The 22,549-nt window shown below is 39.9% G+C and overlaps 1 protein-coding gene across 1 annotated transcript in view; it reads right to left on the reverse strand.

Moving 5' to 3' along the window:
- Positions 1 to 22,549, reverse strand: part of TMPRSS7 (transmembrane serine protease 7) — a 42,151-nt gene that overhangs the window by 13,116 nt on the left and 6,486 nt on the right. Inside the window, 6 exon segments of the mRNA XM_070455040.1 lie at positions 662 to 795; positions 8,749 to 8,855; positions 15,980 to 16,092; positions 18,497 to 18,627; positions 20,083 to 20,311; positions 21,055 to 21,093. Of these exon segments, the coding sequence (XP_070311141.1) occupies positions 662 to 795; positions 8,749 to 8,855; positions 15,980 to 16,092; positions 18,497 to 18,627; positions 20,083 to 20,311; positions 21,055 to 21,093 (753 nt within the window).

Consider the following 22,549-nt stretch of genomic DNA (forward strand, 5'->3'; position numbering starts at 1 on the left):
CTAACTGAGCTTTCTCTCAAGTCTTAACCTCATGGATTCCTAAGTGGTTAACCTTTACTTTCCCTGCTTTTAAAACAGGTCATGAATTTCCTGAGTCAGGGTCTACTCTCTCCAGCGCTAATGACCTCCCTCAGGCATTGCCTTTTCCCCTGACCTCTTCCTGGCCATGTTTCCCAATAGTTCTCAGTGTGAAGTTCAACATTCTGAAGGTTGGCATTTGGACTCCTTGAATGGCCAGCTTTCCCTGTGTATCAGAGGTCGTAGTGAATTGCAACTATTGCCCTTCAATCCACCAAATGATGGTGTAAACTTCATATTTACAAAAAATTATGGATGGCGAGAACAATGAATCAAGAAATTGTCTGATATTTCAGGAACAATGTAAGAAACTATTTTTCAATTATAACAAGCAATTATGTTATTCTTTAATTTAAGCTTCAGCAGAATAAATACATAATTATATGTATTATTTATCATATATTTTGCTTCTACTATATATTTATTTAAATATCATTATAAAAATATGCTAGTCAATAACAGAAGTAAAGAAGCAGTTTTCATTCCTTAAATTCTCAAAGTTTCTTAAAGTTTAGAGTCATAACATGTTGGCCTCTGTTTAACCTTTCGTTACGGTTTCTTAAGGGACTGATCTCCATCTTACGTTGACTGATGTAACTGCCATATTCCACCAAAAGCGGCTTGTCCGAAAGCCTTCAACTGCACTGCAGCTGACTGTGAACCAGAGAGCTGGGCACTCGGAAAATCGTCTGGTGATCCATGTAGGAGCCGCAGTACCTGCCAGCAAGAGTTAGGGGCACACAGCTTGAGACTGTGTTAACTGCTTGGTGACCAAACTCACTGATACTTTGGTCATTTGAGCTTCATAAACAGAGACGCTTATAGTAACGCTGATGGTAGTCTGATGGTAGTCATCCATCCTATGCTAAGTGATTATGATTGAGTCACTTCTATCCCCTCGATTTTCTCCCTTGCTAAATAAAACAACAGCAGTGCTCTAAATGTTATTACCTGTTACTTTCCTCACCAATACTTAAAATTGGAATAAATATGGGTTTATATCTCTTAGTCTTCTCTCTTCTTTCAGTATATATATAACTGCCTAACAAAAAAAGAATTGCCTACTTTGTTCAGTTACAGACCTCTCTATAGAACGGAGTGAAATCCATCAACTAAAATTAAAAGCATGCAAAAAATTCCAGCAACACTTAAAACAAAAGACAACATTTCAGTCTAATTTAAACTCTGGTGAACTTCAGGGCTTGTCCTTGGCAAAATTTCAAAATAGTGATATCTATCTGCAATATTTCCCTACTTCAGTTTCTTACTTCTCATCAGCTAGGAGAAAATGTCCCTCCTATTATTAGTTTTTATTATCTGAGCACTATGGTTAGTGGAACATGAAGTATAATCATTAATACACTGGGTACCCATGGTAAGTTAGGTTCTGCCCTGTGTGGTCAAGACTTTTCCAGGTGAAATATGTAAGTTTCCAAAAGGAACCAATAAACCCTAGGCTTGAGGGAGGTCATTCTCCTTTGGAATCTGTGAATGGCAATCGCTCCAGGTCCCCAAAGCATTTGGGAACCACACATGTTCCATGGATCAGATGCTATTGTTCAGTAGGAAGAGCCTATCATTTCACAGTTCAAAGTGAGTGAAGTGAAAGTTGCTCAGTTGTGTCCAATTCTTTGCAACCCCAAGGACTATACAGTCCATGGAATTCTCCAGTCCAGAATACTGGAGTGGGTGGCCCTTCCCTTCCTCCAGGGGATCTTCCCAACCCAGGGATCGAACCCAGGTCTCCTGCATTGCAGGCGGATTCTTTACCAACTGAGCTATCAGGGAAGCCCCATAGTTCAAAGCATTCATGTATATTTCAGAAAGAATCTTTTGCATTTGGCTGAAGTTCAGGAGCTGATGGGTGAATATACCAGCTCTGGGGATATGGGGAGCTGCAAGGGCCCAACTGGCTAAGTGGGAGCCAGCATCCAAGAGGTACCTAACAGCTGAGTCAAGCTCTTGGCTCCAGAGTCTACTCTAGGTGTTCATCTTGGAATCAGAATCATGCATTCTAATATCACAGTGATTGTATCAGTATCTCATAGTGATTTTAACATGTACTAGAGTTTTCTTGCAAAGATGAGTACACTGGTAGTTCTGATGGGAAGAACTGACTCTTTTGAAAAGACTCTGATGCTGGGAAAGATTGAATGCACGAGGAGAAGGGGACAACAGAGGATGAGATGGTTGGATGGCATCACTGATTCAACGGACATGAGTTTGAGTAAACTCCGGGAGTTGGTGATGGACAGGGAGGCCTGGCATGCTGCAGTCCATGGGGTCGCAAAGAGTCAGACATGACTGAGCAACTGAACTGATAGTGGTAGTTTATGAAACGAACGTAAAATAAAGTGAGAGACTGAGAGACCCAGCAAGTGTTAGTTTACATGGACCGATGAGTGACAGGTAAGAAAACTGAGATGTAAGAGGTGAAGTAATTTGTTAAAGTTCAAATAGCAAATAAGAAGAGATAGGATTAGGATAGAGTTCAACAGATACTAAACCTTTACACTTTCTAACAAACCAACTGCCTTCCTCTCAGGAACTTGGTTGTACAAAAGCTTTGTGGGAAGCTGTCCCTTTTTCAGGTTTGCATACTGCATTCTAGCTGCCCTGAGCACTCACACCCTACCGCTGTGTTCTCTAAATCTAGGATCACCAGGCTTCCGGGCACCAGCGTTACTTTTTCTTCCATCCCTACTCTAGATCCAAAGCCTTTAGGCTACTTAGCAGCAAAGTGTCAGAAATTAGTTCAATTAGAGCCTTTTTGATGAAAAGAACTGATAATGAAAAGGGCTGGCATTTAAAATCCTTTGGGTACTGCTAGTATCAAAAGAATCTGAGAGGATTTCAGCCAACCCACAAGACAAGGGGAAGAACTAGCCCTTCAGGAGAAGTATTTAGGACAGAGAGCTTTCCTGGTATTTGTGGGACGAAACTGTCCATATTTTCGTAGCAATGCATCATGGGTGGTAGGGGTTGTTACTTAGGTGGGGGAAGTATCCCATCTTCAAAGTGCTGCTTTAAGCATATAAGCTTACAAAAGATTTGTAAAGATTTGTGCTCTGGACCTCTGATTAAATACCAAAATGCTGTATCTTTAAAGCCTTGGGGCATATTCCAAAGTATTTATGCATCTGATGTCATTTCCTTAGCAATCTTAATCATATTAATCATAGTTAATATATTTTGATGTAAGATAAGCATCATTTCACTGAATGCTTACCAAAAAACTCCACCTTATTACCTCATTTTACAGACTGACAATCAAAGCAATTAAATAATTTGTCCTAGTTAATACAGCTACAAAATAACAGGGCTGCAACTTGAACCTAGGTCTTCTGCCTCCTACATAATAGACTCTTGTTTCAAAAATACTTTCCAAAGGAGTACAGGCCACACATTAATAATGGATCCAAGAAAGCCTTTAAAACTAGCAGAAAATGAAAGTAAAAGTGTTAGTCGAATAACCTACAACCTAGATTACTGTACCCAGCAAGGATCTCATTCAGATATGAAGGAGAATTCAAAAGCTTTACAGACAAGCAAAAGCTAAGAGAATTCAGCACCACCAAACCAGCTCTTCAACAAATGCTAAAGGATCTTCTCTAGACAGGAAATGCAGAAAGGTTGTATAAACGTGAACCCAAAACAGCAAAGTAAATGGCAACAGGACCACACCTATCAATAATTACCTTAAATGTAAATGGATTGAATGCCCCAACCAAAAGACAAAGATTGGCTGAATGGATACAAAAACAAGACCCCTATATATGCTGTCTACAAGAGACCCACCTCAAAACAAGAGACACATACAGACTAAAAGTGAAGGGCTGGAAAAAAATATTTCACGCAAAAGGAGACCAAAAGAAAGCAGGAGTCGCAATACTCATATCAGATAAAATAGACTTTCAAATAAAGGATGTGAAAAGAGACAAAGAAGGACACTACATAATGATCAAAGGATCAATCCAAGAAGAAGATATAACAATTATAAATATATATGCACCCAACATAGGAGCACCGTAATATGTACAGCAAATGCTAATGAGTATGAAACAGGAAATTAATAGTAACACAATAGTGGGAGACTTTAATATCTCACTTACAACTATGGATAGATCAACTAAACAGAAAATTAACAAGGAAACACAAACCTTAAATGACACAATGGACCAGCTAGACCTAATTGATATCTATAGGACATTTCACCCCAAAACAATCAACTTCACCTTTTTCTCAAGTGCACACGGAAACTTCTCCAGAATAGATCACATCCTGGGCCATAAATCTAGTCTTGGTAAATTCAAAATATTTGAAATCATTCCAGTCATCTTTTCTGACCACAGTGCAGTAAGATTAGATCTCAGTTACAGGAAAAAAAATTGTTAAAAATTCAAACATATGGAGGCTAAATAACACACTTCTGAATAACCAACAAATCATAGAAGAAATCAAAAAAGAAATCAAAATATGCATAGAAATGAATGAAAATGAAAACACAACAACCCAAAACCTGTGGGACACTGTAAAAGCAGTGCTAAGGGGAAGGTTCATAGCATTACAGGCTTACATCAAGAAACAAGAAAAAAGTCAAATAAATAACCTAATTCTTCACATAAAGCGATTAGAGAAGGAAGAAATGAAGAACCCCAGGGTTAGTAGAAGGAAAGAAATCTTAAAAATTAGGGCAGAAATAAATGCAAAAGAAACTAAAGAGACTATAGCAAAAATCAACAAAGCTAAAAGCTGGTTTTTTGAAAAAATAAACAAAATTGACAAACCATTAGCAAGACTCATTAAGAAACAAACAGAGATGAACCAAATTAACAAAATTAGAAATGAAAATGGAGAGATCACAACAGACAACACTGAAATACAAAGGATCATAAGAGACTACTACTAGCAGCTCTATGCCAATAAAATGGACAACTTGGATGAAATGGACAAATTCTTAGAAAAGTATAACTTTCCAAAACTGAACCAGAAAGAAATAGAAGATCTTAACAGAGCCATCACAAGCAAGGAAATCGAAACTGTAATCAGAAATCTTCCAGCAAACAAAAGCCGAGGACCAGATAGCTTCACAGCTGAATTCTACCAAAAATTTAGAGAAGAGCTAACACCTATCTTACTCAAACTCTTCCACAAAATTGCAGAAGAAGGTAAACTTCCAAACTCATTCTATGAGGCCACCATCACCCTAATTCCAAAACCAGACAAAGATGCCACAAAAAAAGAAAACTACAGGCCAATATCACTGATGAACATAAATCCTTAAAAAAATGAGCAAAAATCCTTAACAAAATTCTAGCAAACAGAATCCAACAACATATTAAAAAAATCATACACCATGACCAAGTGGGCTTTATCCCAGGAATGCAAGGATTCTTTAATATCCGCAAATCAATCAATGTAATACACCACATTAACAAATTGAAAGATAAAAACCATATGATTATCTCAATAGATGCAGAGAAAGCCTTTGACAAAATTCAACATCCATTTATGATTAAAACTCTACAGAAAGCAGGAATAGAAGGAACATACCTCAACATAGTAAAAGCTATATATGACAAACCCACAGCAAGCATCACCCTCAATGGTGAAAAATTGAAAGTATTTCCCCTGAAATCAGGAATAAGACAAGGGTGCCCACTCTCACCACTACTATTCAACATAGTGTTGGAAGTTTTGGCCACAGCAATCAGAGCGGAAAAAGAAGTAAAAGGAATCCAGATAGGAAAAGAAGTGAAACTCTCGCTGTTTGCAGATGACATGATCCTCTACATAGAAAACCCTAAAGACTCTTCCAGAAAATTACTAGAGCTAATCAATGAATATAGTAAAGTTGCAGGATATAAAATTAACACACAGAAATCCCTTGCATTTCTATACACTAACAATGAAAAAACAGAAAGAGAAATTAAGGAAACAATACCATTCACCATTGCAACAAAAAGAATAAAATACTTAGGAGTATATCTACCTAAAGAAACAAAAGACCTATACATAGAAAACTATAAAACACTGATGAAAGAAATCAAATAGGACACAAACAGATGGAGAAACATACCATGGAAAAATCAATATTGTCAAAATGGCTATTCTACCCAAAGCAATCTATAGATTCAATGCAATCCCTATCAAGCTACCAATGGTATTTTTCACAGAACTAGAACAAATAATTTCACAATTTGTATGGAAATACAAAAAACCTCGAATAGCCAAAGTAATCTTGAGAAAGAAGAATGGAACTGGAGGAATCAACCTGCCTGACTTCAGACTCTACTACAAAGCCACAGTCATCAAGACAGTATGGTACTGGCACAAAGACAGAAATATAGATCAATGGAACAGAATAGAAAGCCCAGAGATAAGTCCACGAACCTATGGACACCTTATCTTTGACAAAGGAGGCAAGGATATACAATGGAAAAAAGAACCTCTTTAACAAGTGGTGCTGGGAAAACTGGTCAACTGCTTGTAAAAGAATGAAACTAGAACACTTTCTAACACCATACACAAAAATAAACTCAAAATGGATTAAAGATCTAAATGTAAGACCAGAAACTATAAAACTCCTAGAGGAGAACATAGGCAAAACACTCTCCAGCATAAATCACAGCAGGATCCTCTATGACCCACCTCCCAGAATATTGGAAATAAAAGCAAAAATAAACAAATGGGACCTAATGAAACTTAAAAGCTTTTGCACAACAAAGGAAACTATAAGTAAGGTGAAAAGACAGCCCTCAGATTGGGAGAAAATAATAGCAAATGAAGCAACAGACAAAGGATTAATCTCAAAATATACAAGCAACTCCTGAAGCTCAATTCAGAAAAATAAATGACCCAATCAAAAAATGGGCCAAAGAACTAAACAGACATTTCTCCAAAGAAGACATACAGATGGCTAACAAATACATGAAAAGATGCTCAACATCACTCATTATCAGAGAAATGCAAATCAAAACCACAATGAGGTACCATTACATGCCAGTCAGGATGGCTGCTATCCAAAAGTCTACAAGCAATAAATGCTGGAGAGGGTGTGGAGAAAAGGGAACCCTCTTACACTGTTGGTGGGAATGCAAACTAGTACAGCTGCTATGGAAAACAGTGTGGAGATTTCTTAAAAAACTGGAATTAGAACTGCCATATGACCCAGCAATCCCACTTCTGGGCATACACACTGAGGAAACCAGATCTGAAAGAGACACATGAACCCCAATGTTCATCGCAGGACTGTTTATAATAGCCAGGACATGGAAGCAACCTAGATGCCCATCAGCAGACGAATGGATAAGGAAGCTGTGGTACATATACACCATGGAATATTACTCAGCCACTAAAAAGAATTCATTTGAATCAGTTCTAATGAGATGGATGAAACTGGAGCCCATTATACAGAGTGAAGTAAGCCAGAAAGATAAAGACCAATACAGTATACTAACACATATATATGGAATTTAGAAAGATGGTAATGATAACCCTATATGCAAAACAGAAAAAGAGACACAGATGTACAGAACAGACTTGTGGACTCTGTGAGAGAAGGTGAGGGTGGGATATTTTGAAAGAACAGCATGTATATTATCTGTAGTGAAACAGATCACCAGCCCAGGTGGGATGCATGAGACAAGTGCTCAGGCCTGGTGCACTGGGAAGACCCAGAGGAATCGGGTAGAAAGGGAGGTGGGAGGGGGGATCGGGATGGGGAATACATGTAACTCCATGGCTGATTCATGTCAATGTATGACAAAACCCACTGAAATGTTGTGAAGTAATTAGCCTCCAACTAATAAAAATAAATGAAAAAAAAAAAAGTGTTAGTCGCTCAGTAGTGTCTGACTCTATGTGACTCCATGGCCTTTAGCCCACCAGGCTCCTCTGTCCATGGGATTCTCCAGGCAAGAATGCTGGAGTGGGTAGCCATTTCCTCCTCCAGGGGAACTTCCTGACCCAGGTATCAAATCTGGGTCTCCTAGAAAGTCATCTAAGAGTCTAAAGAAAATCAAAGAAGTTTGCTCAGGAAAATCATATCGGAAGGGAAGGTTTCATTCATGGAAGAACAAGAAGCAAAGAGTCAGCAGACGGATTTCTCAGGCTAATTTCACAAGGATCCTTAAAGTAAAATGAGAAGCTAGTTAGCAAAAACAGGGCATCTTGTAATTTTTGAATATATGAGACCTATTATAACTTTAGAAGCATATAAACAGTAGGAACAGCTAAAGAATGAAGTAAGGGAAAGAGTGAGGACCTACTAGGTCAATTCAGGAAGCCCAGACACCTAGATTTCTCTTAGTTTCTTTCTCCTACTGCACAGAATTGGCTCAAGGTTTCTAGCTTTTATAATCACCAAGGCTTCTCTTTACTATTTTCTTTCAGGACTGCAATGGTTTATCTGCCAATTATTTTTGTGAAGTACGGAGTATGTATATCCATATCTCAACAGCATGGAGCAGTGATGGAAACAGGGATTTGTGAATCTTGGCTTAATCTTTTACGAGCTGAGCAACTGAGAGAAAATTACTTAACTCCTGTATTTTCTGTTTCCCTGTCTATAAATAGCAAAGTGAAAACTCTTTGGAGAAAAGGAATCCAAGGCTTTGAACTTCTGGGCAAGGCTTTTCATTAAATTCTTCACATACCATAAACACTTACATGTGCTCATTAATTTCCCACCGTCCATGGTCATAGCCTCTCATACTCTTCTTGGTTATTGAATAGTTATGGAATTTCAATGCTATGCCAAGAGTTGAGGGGGGAGACTATGAAAAACAAAGGTAAGTCAGTGTCAGAAAAATGACTCAATTGAAGAATATGTTTCAGACTAAGATTTTGTTACTCAGAACTCACTCCCTGGGCTTGCTGTTTTCAAGGAGTTTATTCCTTGTGCCCTGTGGCACTTGGTGAAGTAGACCAGTCCCCCTGAACAAACCAACCTAAGGAAAACATGAGAGACAGACGTGAACCCCCAGGGCGTAGGGAGCAGCTGTGAGGCAGCAGTGTGATGACCCAGGTGACCTGGAGTAGATGCATTAGTTCATCTCTACGTTTCTGCTTCCTCCTAGTAAGTGAGCTCAACTTTGAAAACACCCACTTGTTAGCAAGTATACACACTTTCCTCCCTAAATAGAATAATGACATAGTTTATTTAAGACATTATTCTGATTCTTTAGAAAAAGGAAGAATGAATCAATATCCTCTTTGTATTAAACCTTAGTATTCTGGAAGGCAGTAAATGAGTCATCCCTATTCTCAGAAAAGATTAAATAAGAGAAGCAGTTTCCTATTTGGTACATGCACAAGTGAACACACACACACACACGCACACACACAATGCAACTGGCCTTGTTGTGGCATTGTATGCTACGCACATACGTCACATCTGATATGCCACAATGCTTGTTTTATGTTCACTTTGATTCAGAGATTAAGAGAGAGTTCTCATATTTTAGGGAGTAGAATTTTGGCTTCCTTATTTTCAAGTTGGAGAAGGCAATGGCAATCCACTCCAGTACTCTTGCCTGGAAAATCCTGTGGACGGAGGAGCCTGGTAGGCTGCAGTCCATGGGGTCGCTAAGAGTCGGACACGACTAAGCGACATCACTTTCACTTTTCCCTTTCATGCATTGGAGAAAGAAATGGCAATTCACTCCAGAGTTCTTGCCTAGAGAATCCCAGGGATGGGAGAGCCTAGTGGGCTGCTGTCTATGAAGTCGCACAGAGTTGGACACAACTGAGGCGACTTAGCAGCAGCAGCATTTTCAAGTTTTAATTCTATCTAAGTTAGATAAGAGGTTACTTATTGCAATGTAGCTTTTAACTTTTCAATTTACCAAGAATTTTGTTGTGATCAAATGTATGAAGTCTCCAAGGTCAGTTTGAAAAGGAGGGTAATTTCTGTTTATACATATATTACCAAACTTATTATTTGTATGATTTAATACTCTTCCTAGCCTTATTTGTTGACCCCTGCCCCCGCTGCCTCTGTAATGAGCCAAGAAAAAGGAAAATCTCTTACTGAAGCACTCTCCACTTCTCTTCGTACTTCCTGTAAGTTTTACAAGTAATAACACTATGTCCTTTGGTGCATAAATACTTGTAGTACTTAGATCCTTATGTGGATTGCCCTCTTTATCACTGTAGATTGCCTTCCTTTTCTCACTGAATGCCCTGATTTCAGTATTGTCTGGTGTTAAGGTTGAGATCCCTACTTTATTATTATGTGGTCTGGTATAACTGCCTAGTTTTATTTTCAGCTTTATTAAATCACTTTTTAAATTCATTTTGTCTTTTAAAAACAGTGTATAGTTAAGTTTTAGGTAATATTTTGTGATTCAATCTTACTGTCTTGTTCTTTTAACATATGAATTTTGTCCATTGACTGTTATTTCTCTGACAGACATTGGTTTTTCAATTATGTCCTCATATTTCATGTTACAGTTTCTTTGCTGTGTGGTGTGCTTCTTTCTAATGTGTGTTTAAATGTAGTAGATTTTCCCCCTTAGCCTACCTTTGAGAGGGAATGAGTTGGGTACTTTATGATTCTGATTTAAACATCACAACATCACCGTTAGGCAGGTAGTATGATACCCATCCTACAGAAGAAGTCTAGGCTAACCAAAGACAAGTAACTTTCCCAAGGTTAAGAAATGAACTAATCCTGCTTGTCCAAACTAGTCCTGCATGTCTCTGAAGGCCTCCTTTTTCTTAGTCCCAACTAGAGATCTGTGTTGGGAACTCAAAAAGAACAGGGTTGTTTTTTATTCACCATAAGACTCATGAAAACACATATCACATTTTTTCCACTCGTCATCTGACTTTCTTTATACTAAAAAAAAAAAAAAAAATGCAAACTGAGAGACAGTAAACTCTTCAAGGAATCAATTAAATCGTATGGCATAAGAACATATTCCAGTGTAATCCTCCACCAAGAAACTCGCTTAGGCATTTTCACTGAGTTCCAGGGCACCGACACAAAATGGATTTATAGGCATCACTACCCCTCTCCCCAGCACAAAGCCTGTCTGCAGTGGAAGGAAATATGTCCCCTTGCACGCTGATCCCACTGACATAGCACGGCACACTTTCCGCTTTCATACTCAGATTAACAAGAGGCACTAGTGATATCACTGTGATGTAAACAGAGGGACAAGGTTCATTTTGACAAAGCATTGCAAGCTATTTTTGACAAGTGAACAAGAAATAGGAACAATCTACTAAGCACGCTATCTCCTTCTACGTTCTATACTGTTCCCATTGCCCAGCCCGTGCCTTTGCTTTGTGACCTTTAACCAACTAAGGGGAGGAATTCTGATCTGGACCTGCTGTATTTAAATATTTCTCTAGTCAAAGATGATGACAGAATGCAGGACATGCCTTATCTTCAATCACCCCTAGCTTGCCAACGGTTGTGTACACACAGCTCAGATGAACTTCAGATGAACACTGGAGAATTCTGCAGCAAAGATGCTTGCCACAGAAGCATGGAAGAGAGGCTTCATTCTGGGAATCCCATCTGATATGAGGAGGTGAACTCCCATGGCCCACGGTGATCCCTGCTTATGTCGGGTAGAACATACTTAATTGTATAGGGTGTTGGGCTGATAACATCTGTGGTAAAACAACTCAAAAGACAGCTTCTTTCCTTGCTTCTGAGACTCTAAAGCAAAACTGATCATTTCGGGGGCGGGGAACAGAAGAGAGAGGGAGGTGACTGTTCGGATGAGTGATTGCCGACACACAGGGAAGCTGAACGCCTCGTTGCTGTTGTGTTCAGTTGCTCAGTCATGTCCTGCTCTTTGCGATCCCATGGACTGCAGCACGCTAGGGCTGCCTGTCCCTCACCATCTCCCAGAGCCTGCTCAAGTTCATGTTCATTGCATCAGTGATACCATCTAGCCGTCTCATCGCCTGACACTCCCTTCTCCTTCTGCCCTCGATCTTTCCCAGCATCGGGGACTTTTCCAATGAGTTGTCTATTTGCATCAGATGACCAAAATACTGGAGCTTCAGCTTCAGCATCAGTCCTTCCAGTGAATATTCAGGATTGCTCTCCCTTAAGAGTGAATAGTTCGATCTCCTTGCTGTCCAAGGGACTTTTAGGAGTCTTCTCCAGCAGCACAGTTTGAGGGCATCAGTTCTTTGGCTTTCTGCCTTCTTTAGGGTCTGAACATCTTTAGGAACCCAGAAAAGGAGGGGCTGCTGAATTTATTAAAAGGAAGTATGATTCCTTTTAATTCCACATGGATTGCTTGCTACTGGAGTGGCTTCTGGCAAATGATTTGCCTCCACTTCTGTTTTCTTATCTGTAAACCGTAACTAGAGTATCTATCCTACATCAGAGCTACATTTTGAAGAGCAAAATGTACTTTTGCTGAAAGCACTAAAGTACTGGACAAAAGTGGGGCTTTCCAGGTGGCACTAGTGAGACATAAGAGACTTGGGTTATATCCCTGGGTCGGAAAGATCCCCTGGAGAAGGACAGGGCAACCCACTCCAGTATTCTTGCCTGGAAAATCGCATGGACAGAGAGACTAGTGGGCTACAACCCATGGGGTCACAAAAGTCGATGCCACTAAGCACCCTAAACAAAATATTGTAATCTCAGAGCTCTTTTTCGGTTTTTCTGGTTTGACATCTCCCTCCTCTGTAGCCTGCAAGCTCTGCCAAGGACTTTGGTCGCCTTGCTACTAGGCAACCCTGTACAGGCACAGTGCCTGACATGCAGCAGACATTCTACAAACGTTTACAGGATGAACAGGAGAGCTCGGGAGAAGAATCAGACGGGCTTTAAGTTGGAGCAAGAGTTAAACTTTCTCAGATAAATGAGACCTTAAAAACTCAGCTGAAAGTTAGTTGGCAAAGGGAACTGATTGTTCTTCAGTAGATTTGGAAATTGGACCAGGCATTAAGAAGGACTGTGAATGACATAAGTAACTTTTGCGTAAAAAAGGTTTATCATGACTTGAGTCAGTATTTTTGTTACTTAAGTCATCTGGTTCTTAATCATTTTTTAATAAATACAAAGTTATTTTGCAGGTGACAAATTATTTTTTACACGATTTCCATTCAGAAACATGTTCTCATGCAGCTATTGGTGGCTGCTCAAAGCTTTCCAAGGAAGGAACAGCTATATTTAACCTTGACGCTGAGAACGACTGACCTTGATCTCTGGGGAATGGTGTCATCCCAGAAGTCTGTCCCCAGTATTTCCTGTCTCTCATTTCCCATTTCCCACTCCCAGGCTCTTTTCCTTTTAAAGATTTCCTTTTATTCAGTGTTTCTAACCCTTGATTCAGTGAAACAGAAAGTGATTGGATATTTTTATTTGTACCTTAAACTAAAGCTTAATCACAGTAATGTTTAGGAACTTTTAAATTATACGTGGGATCAATAGTTGTTTTATCTTGAAAGGAATTTCAAAATCGCCTGGAGGTTTTAGGAATGGAGTCTTTCCTGTTCTGTGTGTTTAGTCATGCAGTCATGTCTGACCCTTTGCAGTTCCAGGGACTATAGCCCTCCCAGCTCCTCTGTCCATGGGATTTCCCAGGCAAGAATACTGGAGCGGGTTGCCATTTCCTACTCCAGGCAATCTTCTCGACCCAGGGGTGGAAACTGCGTCTATTGTATCTCCTGCGTCTCCTACATTGACAGGCAGATTCTTCACCACTGGCGCCACCTGGGAAGCCCCTTTCTTGTTCTCGATACTATGAAGAAGATAACTGTTCATTGAAGAGATTGAAGAGACATATTTGATGTCTTTCCCTCCTCTTTCCCCAACCCTTCTCATCTTCTCTTTCACTCTTCCCACCTCCCCCACCTTCATACTAGCTAGCCACCTGAGGCTCTGAGCTTCTGCTTCCCTGAGGCACCGAAAATCTGGCAGTAAGCCAGAGTTCAGCACCTTTATGTCTTAAATATATTTTAAATGTTTATGATAATGATTAAAAAATAATTTAAGGATGCATGCTGGCAAGACATTGACACCAAGTACAGATTTGGGTATAATAAAATTATTTCCATATTTAACGGTTATGACCTTGCACACACCCTACACGTGCAGTCAGCAGGCTCCTGCCTGGGAGCCTCTGCGTCAGCTTTCCCGTCTGCCGGCAGCGCTGTTGCCCTCAGCACACAGCAGGTTAGTTCCCTTGTGTCTCAGGGTTCTGTGCAAATGTCCCCTTGGCAGTGAGGCCTTCCCTGACCATCCTATTTCAGACAACAAATCCCTGACTTTCTACCTTTCATACCCTGACCCCCACTCCACTACAAAGCCCCTCCCCAGCTTCATTCTCCACAGCATTCTATCGTCGTGGAATGCACTATATACATTTTTGCTGCTGTTGTTCAGTTGCTTGGTTGTGTCCGATTCTTTGTGAGTCCATGGCCTGCAGCACACCAGGCCTTCCTGTCCCTCACCGTCTCCTGAAGTTTGCTCAGACTCATGTCCATTGAGTCGGTGATGCCATCCAACTGTTTCATCCTCTGCCACCTCTTCTCCTTTGGCCTTCAGTCTTTCCCAGCATCAGAGTCTTTTCAACAGAGTCAGTTCTTTGCATCAGGTGGCCAAAGTATTGGAGCTTCAGCATCAGTCCTTAAAATGAATATTCAGGGTTGTTTTCCTTTAGGATTGACTGGTTTGATTTCCTTGCAGTCCAAGGGACGCTCAAGAGTCTTCTCCAGCACCACAGTCCCAAAGCATTAATTCTGAAGCGCCAGGCTTCTTTATGTCCAACTCTCACATTGGAAATGACTACTGGAAAAGCCATAGCTTTGACTATATGGGCCTCTACACATTTACCTTGTTTATTTGTCACCTGTCTCCCTCTGCTTTGTAGTGAATTCCACGAGAGCAGAGCGCGTGTGTGTGTGTGTGTGTGTGTGTCAGACTTCATGGATCCGAGCATCCAGAATACTGCCTGACACATAGCAGACATTTAATAACAGCATGCTGAATGGATGCAAGCTAGACAGTGCTTGCCGCTCACACCCAACACCTGCATCTCATGATCTCACAAGAACGACTTCACATGCACATGCTGGGAGAGCAAAGGTGACACCTTGCCCTGTCTCCCTCGACATGAACATTACGTTGAAGAAGGAAAAATAGGTAACAGACTGAGATTTTAAAAACAAACAGAGAAACAAACAAAAACCAGGGACTCCCTGTCCAGCACTAGAAGGAGGTGTATGTATTTCATATAAACTTGCACTGATTTGTTTATACAATGATATATATGTTTTTCGTTTGTTTTAATCACTAAATCGTGTCTGACTTTTGCAACCCCATGAACTGTAGCCGGCCAGGCTCCTCTGTCCATTGGATCCCCCAGGCAAGAATACTGGAGTGCGTTGCCATTTCTTGCTTAATTCAATTTTTATTTTTTAAATTACTCTTGGTGATGAAGTAATTAAAAATTAATAATAAATGAGCTCTATCATAATAAAATAAGTCGCTTGATCCTGTAATAATGTCTTTGCATCTTTTAACCTGAGCCGTCAGGGAAGCCCCTGGAATACTTGAGGGGGTGGCCATTCTCTTCTCCAGGGGATCTTCCCAACCCAGGGATCAAACTTTGGTCTCCCACATTGCAGGCAGATTCTTTACCATCTGAGCCACCAGGGAAGCCTGCATTTTTAAGTACAAACAAAACAAGAAACTGGACAAATAAGCTCCAGGTTGCAAACAGCAATTAATTTGTGGGTAACAAGTTGAAATTACACCAAACTTTCACGTTGTAGGTAAAATATTTTAATAAAGCTTAAATACTATAAAACTACGTTCTTTTCAATAATTTAAACATTCAGTATAATTAAATTCAGAGATAAATTGCTACTAAGAATAGGATAACAATATTTTTCTAAGATAGTGGTAAAACTAGGCTACCTGAAATTTCCAGGTACACTTGCATTTTGGAGGATAGTAGCTTGGGTAATATGGACTTGAAATTTTCCCTTCAAAACCAGTGATTTCTTTGACCAACACTGTGTTTTCACATTCTGAAAAAAAATATCCAGTAACACATAGTGATTGGCAGTTGTGAAATTATGAGAAATAGATAGCATACATTTATTTAACTATAAATACACATTTTCTTGATCAATAAATGCTTATCTTTGAAATTTAAGCTACTTTTTAAAAAGAAATAGTACCCTAGGATACATAGCTATTATACTGTTCAAAGTCTACACTTGTTTTCAAATAATTTATTTTGGTTACAGGATGCTATAGGATGCTATTCCTTTCTTTAAAAAACATGGTTTAAATATATTTTTCTTCCAGTTTTATTGAGCTATGATTAAAATATTAACCCTGTATGTATATATTGACATACAGCACTATAAATATATATATTTCTAAGGTTCTGAGTTAATTTTGTTCAAATTAGTGTGTATTTGTTATTCAAGAGTATACCCAGAAAAAAAAAAAGGGGGTATACCCAGTTTACATAACATGTTATGTAAACATGTCTTTAAGATCTTTAAGACGATCTAAATGTCTATTCTTACTGATATAGTCATCTTTCTGCCGGAATATAAGCTGCCTGAGAGCACTGATTTTTTTAATCTATTTCGCTTATTATTTCCCTAACACCTAAGTAGTTTCTGGCATACAACAGACATTCAATAAGTATATTTTGAGTGAACAGACAAATTCCAGTACCATATTTCTGTTATAATTATTTTTTTTAACCTTTGGAGTTACAGATAACTTTCAAAGCAACAATATCTCAAATATCTAGTTCAATTTTGTTCAACAAATTAAGTTTACATTCAGTTTTGTAAAAATGTATCAAAATGAGCCACTGTCCCAAAACACTGATGGATCTGTAGCTCTCACCATCTATTTAAGCCAGATCCTCTTCCCTCCTTTCCCCTGCCTCTCATCCTGATCTTTCTGTAGATGTTCATAAAGAAGTCAGCAAAACATGACCTGTTAAGATCTGAGCAGTTTCCAAGGCAACAAACGTTACAAAAACATGAGCGTTTCAGTGAAGGCTCTTTTCATCCTGTTCTGTTTGACTATTTCAACCCAAGTCAAAAAGAGAAGAAAGAAGAGAAAGGTCACATTTTGCTCACTAGAAAACCTCTGGGTTTTGCATCACAAGCACCTTCTAGGATGGCACTTATGTGCATGCATGCTAAGTCGCTTCAGCTGTGTCCGACTCTTTGTGACCCCATGGACTGTAGCCTGCCAGGCTCCTCTGTCCATGGGATTCTCCAGGCGAGAATCCTGGAGTGGGCTGTCATGCAGGGGACCTTCCTGGCCTAGGGATCAAACCCACGTCTCGTATGTCTCCTGCATCGGCAGGCGAGTTCTTTAACATGAGCACAGCCTGGGAAGCCTGGCACTCATGTGCATCACTGTAAAAGAGAATCCACAAAGGAATGTGCCAGAAGAATGTGCGCTGCTGAGCTATTGTCCCTCGGCTCCAAACTCATCCCTCTCTGCTTCGCAAGGCTGGTCTGGGACTCTGCAAACTTCTCTCTGTTACCCCTTGATAGACTCTGCCAGAGGGCTTCCCAGGTGGCACTACTGGTAAAAACCCACCTGCCAATGTAGGCGACATGAGAGATGCGGGCTTGATCCCTGGGTCAGGAAGACCCCCTAGAGAGGGCATGACAGCCCACTCCAGTATTCTTGCCTGGAGAATCCCACGGACTGAAGAGACTAGAGGGCTGTAGCCCTCTAGTCAGACTCGACTGAAGCAACTTAGCAGGCAGGTACACAGGCTCTGCCAGTAAGCGGTGCTAAAGAGAGGCTAGAAATCTGGAGGGGAAGACTTGTGTCTGTTTCTTGTTCCTGGGAGTGTCACCCCAGTAATGCTGCTTCACCCATGCAGGTTCTCCTCCTTCTTGTAGCAGAATCAATCTTGTTAGCAGTTTTCCAGCTTCCCTCAAAGATGCCAGCTCAGCTGTCAGGCACCCTCCCCTCAAAGGCCTGGGTCCCAAGTTAATGAACACTTGCCTCCGAAATCAGAGACATGAACACCAGCTAGGCAGGACCCCCTCCTCAGGGGCCATTCCACAGACCCCCTCCTCCAAGTGCTAAACTGTAATCATTCCAATTGCTTGTATTTGTTCCTCCAACTCTACCAGTAGTAGTTGCTTCCTACATGTGTTACATCCATGATAACCTACAGTCTTTTTGTTTTCGTGTTTTTATGGTATTTTTTTTTTTTTTGGCCTTTTGAGATACCCATTTTCACACCTCTACACTGAGCTAACAGTTCTTTATATTAAATCCTCTCTGTTAGAATAGCTAATGAGATCTCCCTCTTCTGACCAGACCCTGACTCAGGGTCTCAACTAGTATTACAACACAGCCTCAAGAGAGATATGACTGGAATATCTTATCAAAACAAGTATTTCTCATAACTTATTTCAACTGGGAAAGACTTACTTTTTTCTGGAATGACCTCAAAATATGCCCGAATTCCTGATAGCCTCCATACCTGAGGAGACTTAAATGTCACCAACATGAGATTATTTGTAGAAACAAATGACTTTAATGTTCTTGCAGGTTCACAAATTCTGAAACCAGATAACAAAACAAAAGCACATAAGTAACAGGTTGTTGAGGGCTGGACCTTCGTCCACCACTAATTCTGCACATTTCTGGGGCCAGCTGCAGATGTAAGCTAATTCTTACATCTGGGGCTTTGCCAGCCAGGTCTTCATCAGTTAGTTCCCACAGGGCCCTGCAGATGGAGCGGAGCTGATACAGGCACAGAAACTTTTGTCCAGGGACTACTGAAGAATTCTCCTGGATAGCTGTCACTGGACCCTCCTGAGGGCAAACAAGGTATACCCAAAGAGTATTTAATGGCAAAATTCATCAGCTCTTCACCAGGGAAAACCGGGTTCAAAACTTAGCTCCGCCACTTAATTGAGCAATGAAGTAACCAATTCTTCATAAACGCCAGTTTCGCAACTCTGAAATGGCAGTAATAGTAATAGTATACTCCCCATAGCATTGTGATGGGGATTAAATGAGATAATGACTAATTGTGTCTGGGAATAGTGAAAAGAAACCAATAACTATGATTGAGGGATAAGAATTAGTCACAAATATTTTCCATTAAAAATTTTTAGACACTGAATTTTTAACATGTTCATTCACCACCAAAATATGAAGAAATAACACTTACAAAAATATTACTCTATATATGCATAAACATTATTAAAAATGATAAGATAATTTATGTCTTTTAGCACAATGAGTAAAAATAACAAATTCTTAATAAAGCCTAACTGACATTACTAGGTTATCAAACTATTAAGCACTCACAAAAAGATGTCTACTAGTAAGTAAAAAATACTAAGATATGTATATGTATATATGTGTAGAATAATGTACATGTATGAATGAAAGAATGTATGCAAAAATATAATGCTTATTTTTTCTGGGTAATGGCAATGCAAAATAGTTGGCATTGTTTTCTCTGATTGAGCTCACTTTCACAGTGAACACTGTGCTATCTTTATAAACAGGAAACCTTTTATTTTTCTGCAGCTGTGTAATCATAATAGAATGTCTATTCAAACAGGCTCCCCAGGTGGCTCTAGTGGTAAAGAGCCCACCTGCCAATGCGGGAGGCGCAGAGCTGTGGGTCGAATCCCTGAGTCAGGAAGATCCCCTGGAGGAGAGCATATTTAAACATTCTGTTGAAACAAGGCCTTCGCTGTGACTGTAATGAAGTAAAACTAAGGTTCCCCACCCCCCAGAAATCTGTTATATATCAAAACTGTTGAGCAAAGTTCCCACTGTACTGATTTTGCCTGTTGTATGCTCTTAAGTGAAAAGAAACGTTGTGTCTGATATGCTCTGGCTAATCCACCGGGCGCTCACTAAGGCATGGGGCAATCTCTGACCTCATGAACATACACAAAAATGGTTAAAAAAAAATCCAAGTGCAACCCAGACATTGCAAAAGGAGAGATTATAAAAACTCTTTACACATGCCAACTAGAGTGCCTGCATCATACCTGTACAAGATGGTGCTCCGGATTGACGAGAGAGAGTCGTAAATGGTCAGGGAGTCGGTGACACAGTTGTCAGCTTCAATCTGGACAGACTCTACCGAGAGTCGGATCAGATGGCCCACTATGGCCACCAGCTTGAAGTGGCACATCAGCCTCCCTGAGGTTGTTGAAATCTCCAGAGGGTAGCGGAGAGACAGATGATCTGCATAGAAGTCCTGGGAGCAGCCTTTGTCTGCGGAGACAGCACTTGGTTTTGCTTTGTTTTATTTTAGGAAAATTTTTCTAGAAATCTTTATAAAAAATAAACAACAAAAGAGCTCACATGGAGAATATCTGCTGCTTTTGCCAGCCTAGAATCCACTCTCATCTCTTCTGATAACAGTCCCTAGATTTTACTTTGAGAAACCATGCTCCACACAGTTTGGTTGGGGTTAAACTCACCCCTAGATCCAGAAATGAGCACACAATCCAGACTGACCAATCAGAGCCAAAGAAGCTGGTTCGGGAGAGGGCATGTCAGCCAGTTTGAGACAATGAGACTCAGTGCCAGGACTTCTGCAGGAACTACCATGAAATATAGGTGAGGTTTTCTTTTTTTTCCATCATGGTTGCTAAACTGATTAATTATAAGCTTGGATCTGCTGGTGGCCATTTACACCACCACACTGGAAGAACTGCCTGAAGAAGCCTCAACAGAAGAAAGCAAAAATGCAGAGTCCTGAGAATATTTTATCTTAGAACCTGGACCCAATCATGCCTGCAGCCAACGTACTCTGTGTATGTCCCAGTTATACGAGTGAGTCAAGTTTCTTTCATGCCTAACCTAGCTTGAATATCCATCTGTCACTTGCAACTGAAAGAACACTAACAAATACCATTGAACAGGAAAGTTACAGCCAGACAGGATATAGATTTGTAGGCAGGGACATGGGTAGGGGGAGGAAGGGCAGGGAAGAAACCACAGATATAATTTACCAGATCCTATGGTTGAAGAGTAGTCTGATCAAAGACCAGCTGCAACAAAAAAACACATAGAAAAAAAAAAACAAAACTGTCAGTCCCAGAAATCAGTTTGTCAGAATTTTGCTTAGTAAAAATATTTTCAGTCATTTAAAAGCAATCAGTATATCTGAGATTTGCTTTAAAATAATCCTGGAAGGGTAAAGGAGGTCATTTAGGTATTTAGAGATCAAATAGAAAAATAATGAGTTGATAGTTAGTTGAAACTGAATAAAGGGTGTAAGAGTTCATTAAACTATTCTCTTTACTTTTATGCTTCAAATCATCTGTAGTAACAAGTTTTAAACACTTTTTGCGACAAAAAAAAAAAACAACAAAATATGAAAGTAACTGGTTTTGCATCTGAAATAGTATATGTGATACAGAATTTTCCACTAGAAATTTTTCCATTCATTCATTACTTATTCTATTTTTCATCTACCTACTATATGCCCACTTATATCTATCTAATCTAAATCAAAATAGAAAGATGCATACATTTGGGATTAAACAATAATCAAACCACTTTTCTGTTAAGACAACTGATGGAGTTTGCACTTCGTGCTATGGAGCAGGCCATTTTGGAGCACTGGAAAACACCATAGAACACAGACACAGTTCTGTCTGAACAAAGGAAGAAACAAGGAAAGTAAACCTCAGAAAAACCTTTCCTTCTTCAGGACTTTGTCCCTTGGAGCCTTGGTTTGAAGGTGCCTGAAGCCAAATTATGTACAGAGAAGAGTTCGTTGTTCAGTCACTCAGTCCTATCTGACTCTTTTGAGACTCCATGGACTGTAGCCTGCCAGGCTCCTCTGTCCGTGGGATTTTCCAGGCAAGAATATTGGAGCAGGTTGCCATTTCCTTCTCCAGGGGATCTTCCAGACGCAGGGGTTGAATCCACATCTCCTGCATTGACAGGCAAGTTCTCTCCCACTGAGCCACTGGGGAAGCCCCATAGGGAATATACTTTAATAAATTCAATTTCATAAATATATTTGACCCCAATTCTATAGTCTAGTCACTGTATACAACATTTAGCAACTTTTTAAATCAATGTAGCTCCAGAGTCTTTAGCTAATCCTGTTCCACTGAGATTGTGGAAAAGAATACAGTCATTCCTCAGTATCCACCAGGAACTGGATCCAAGACTACCCACCCCCACCCCCAAGGACACCAAAATCCAAGGACACGCAAGTCCTTTGTATAAAGTGGAATAGTACTTGCATTAAAATTCATGCACATCCTGCTGTATACTTCAGATCACCTCGAGATTACTCATAGTAGCTAATTAAACATAAATGCTGTGTAAATTTGCCAGCCTGCAGCAAATTCAAGTTTCGCTTTTTGGAACTTTCTGGATTTTTTTTTCTGAATATTTTCAATCCATGGTTGGTTGAATCCATGAATGCAGAGTCCATGGACACAGAGGGAAGACTGTACTTTGTGACAACATTGCTTACGATAAAACAGC

This window comes from Odocoileus virginianus, chromosome 25 (genome assembly GCF_023699985.2).
Source record: "Odocoileus virginianus isolate 20LAN1187 ecotype Illinois chromosome 25, Ovbor_1.2, whole genome shotgun sequence".
Classification (NCBI taxonomy): Eukaryota; Metazoa; Chordata; class Mammalia; order Artiodactyla; family Cervidae; genus Odocoileus; species Odocoileus virginianus.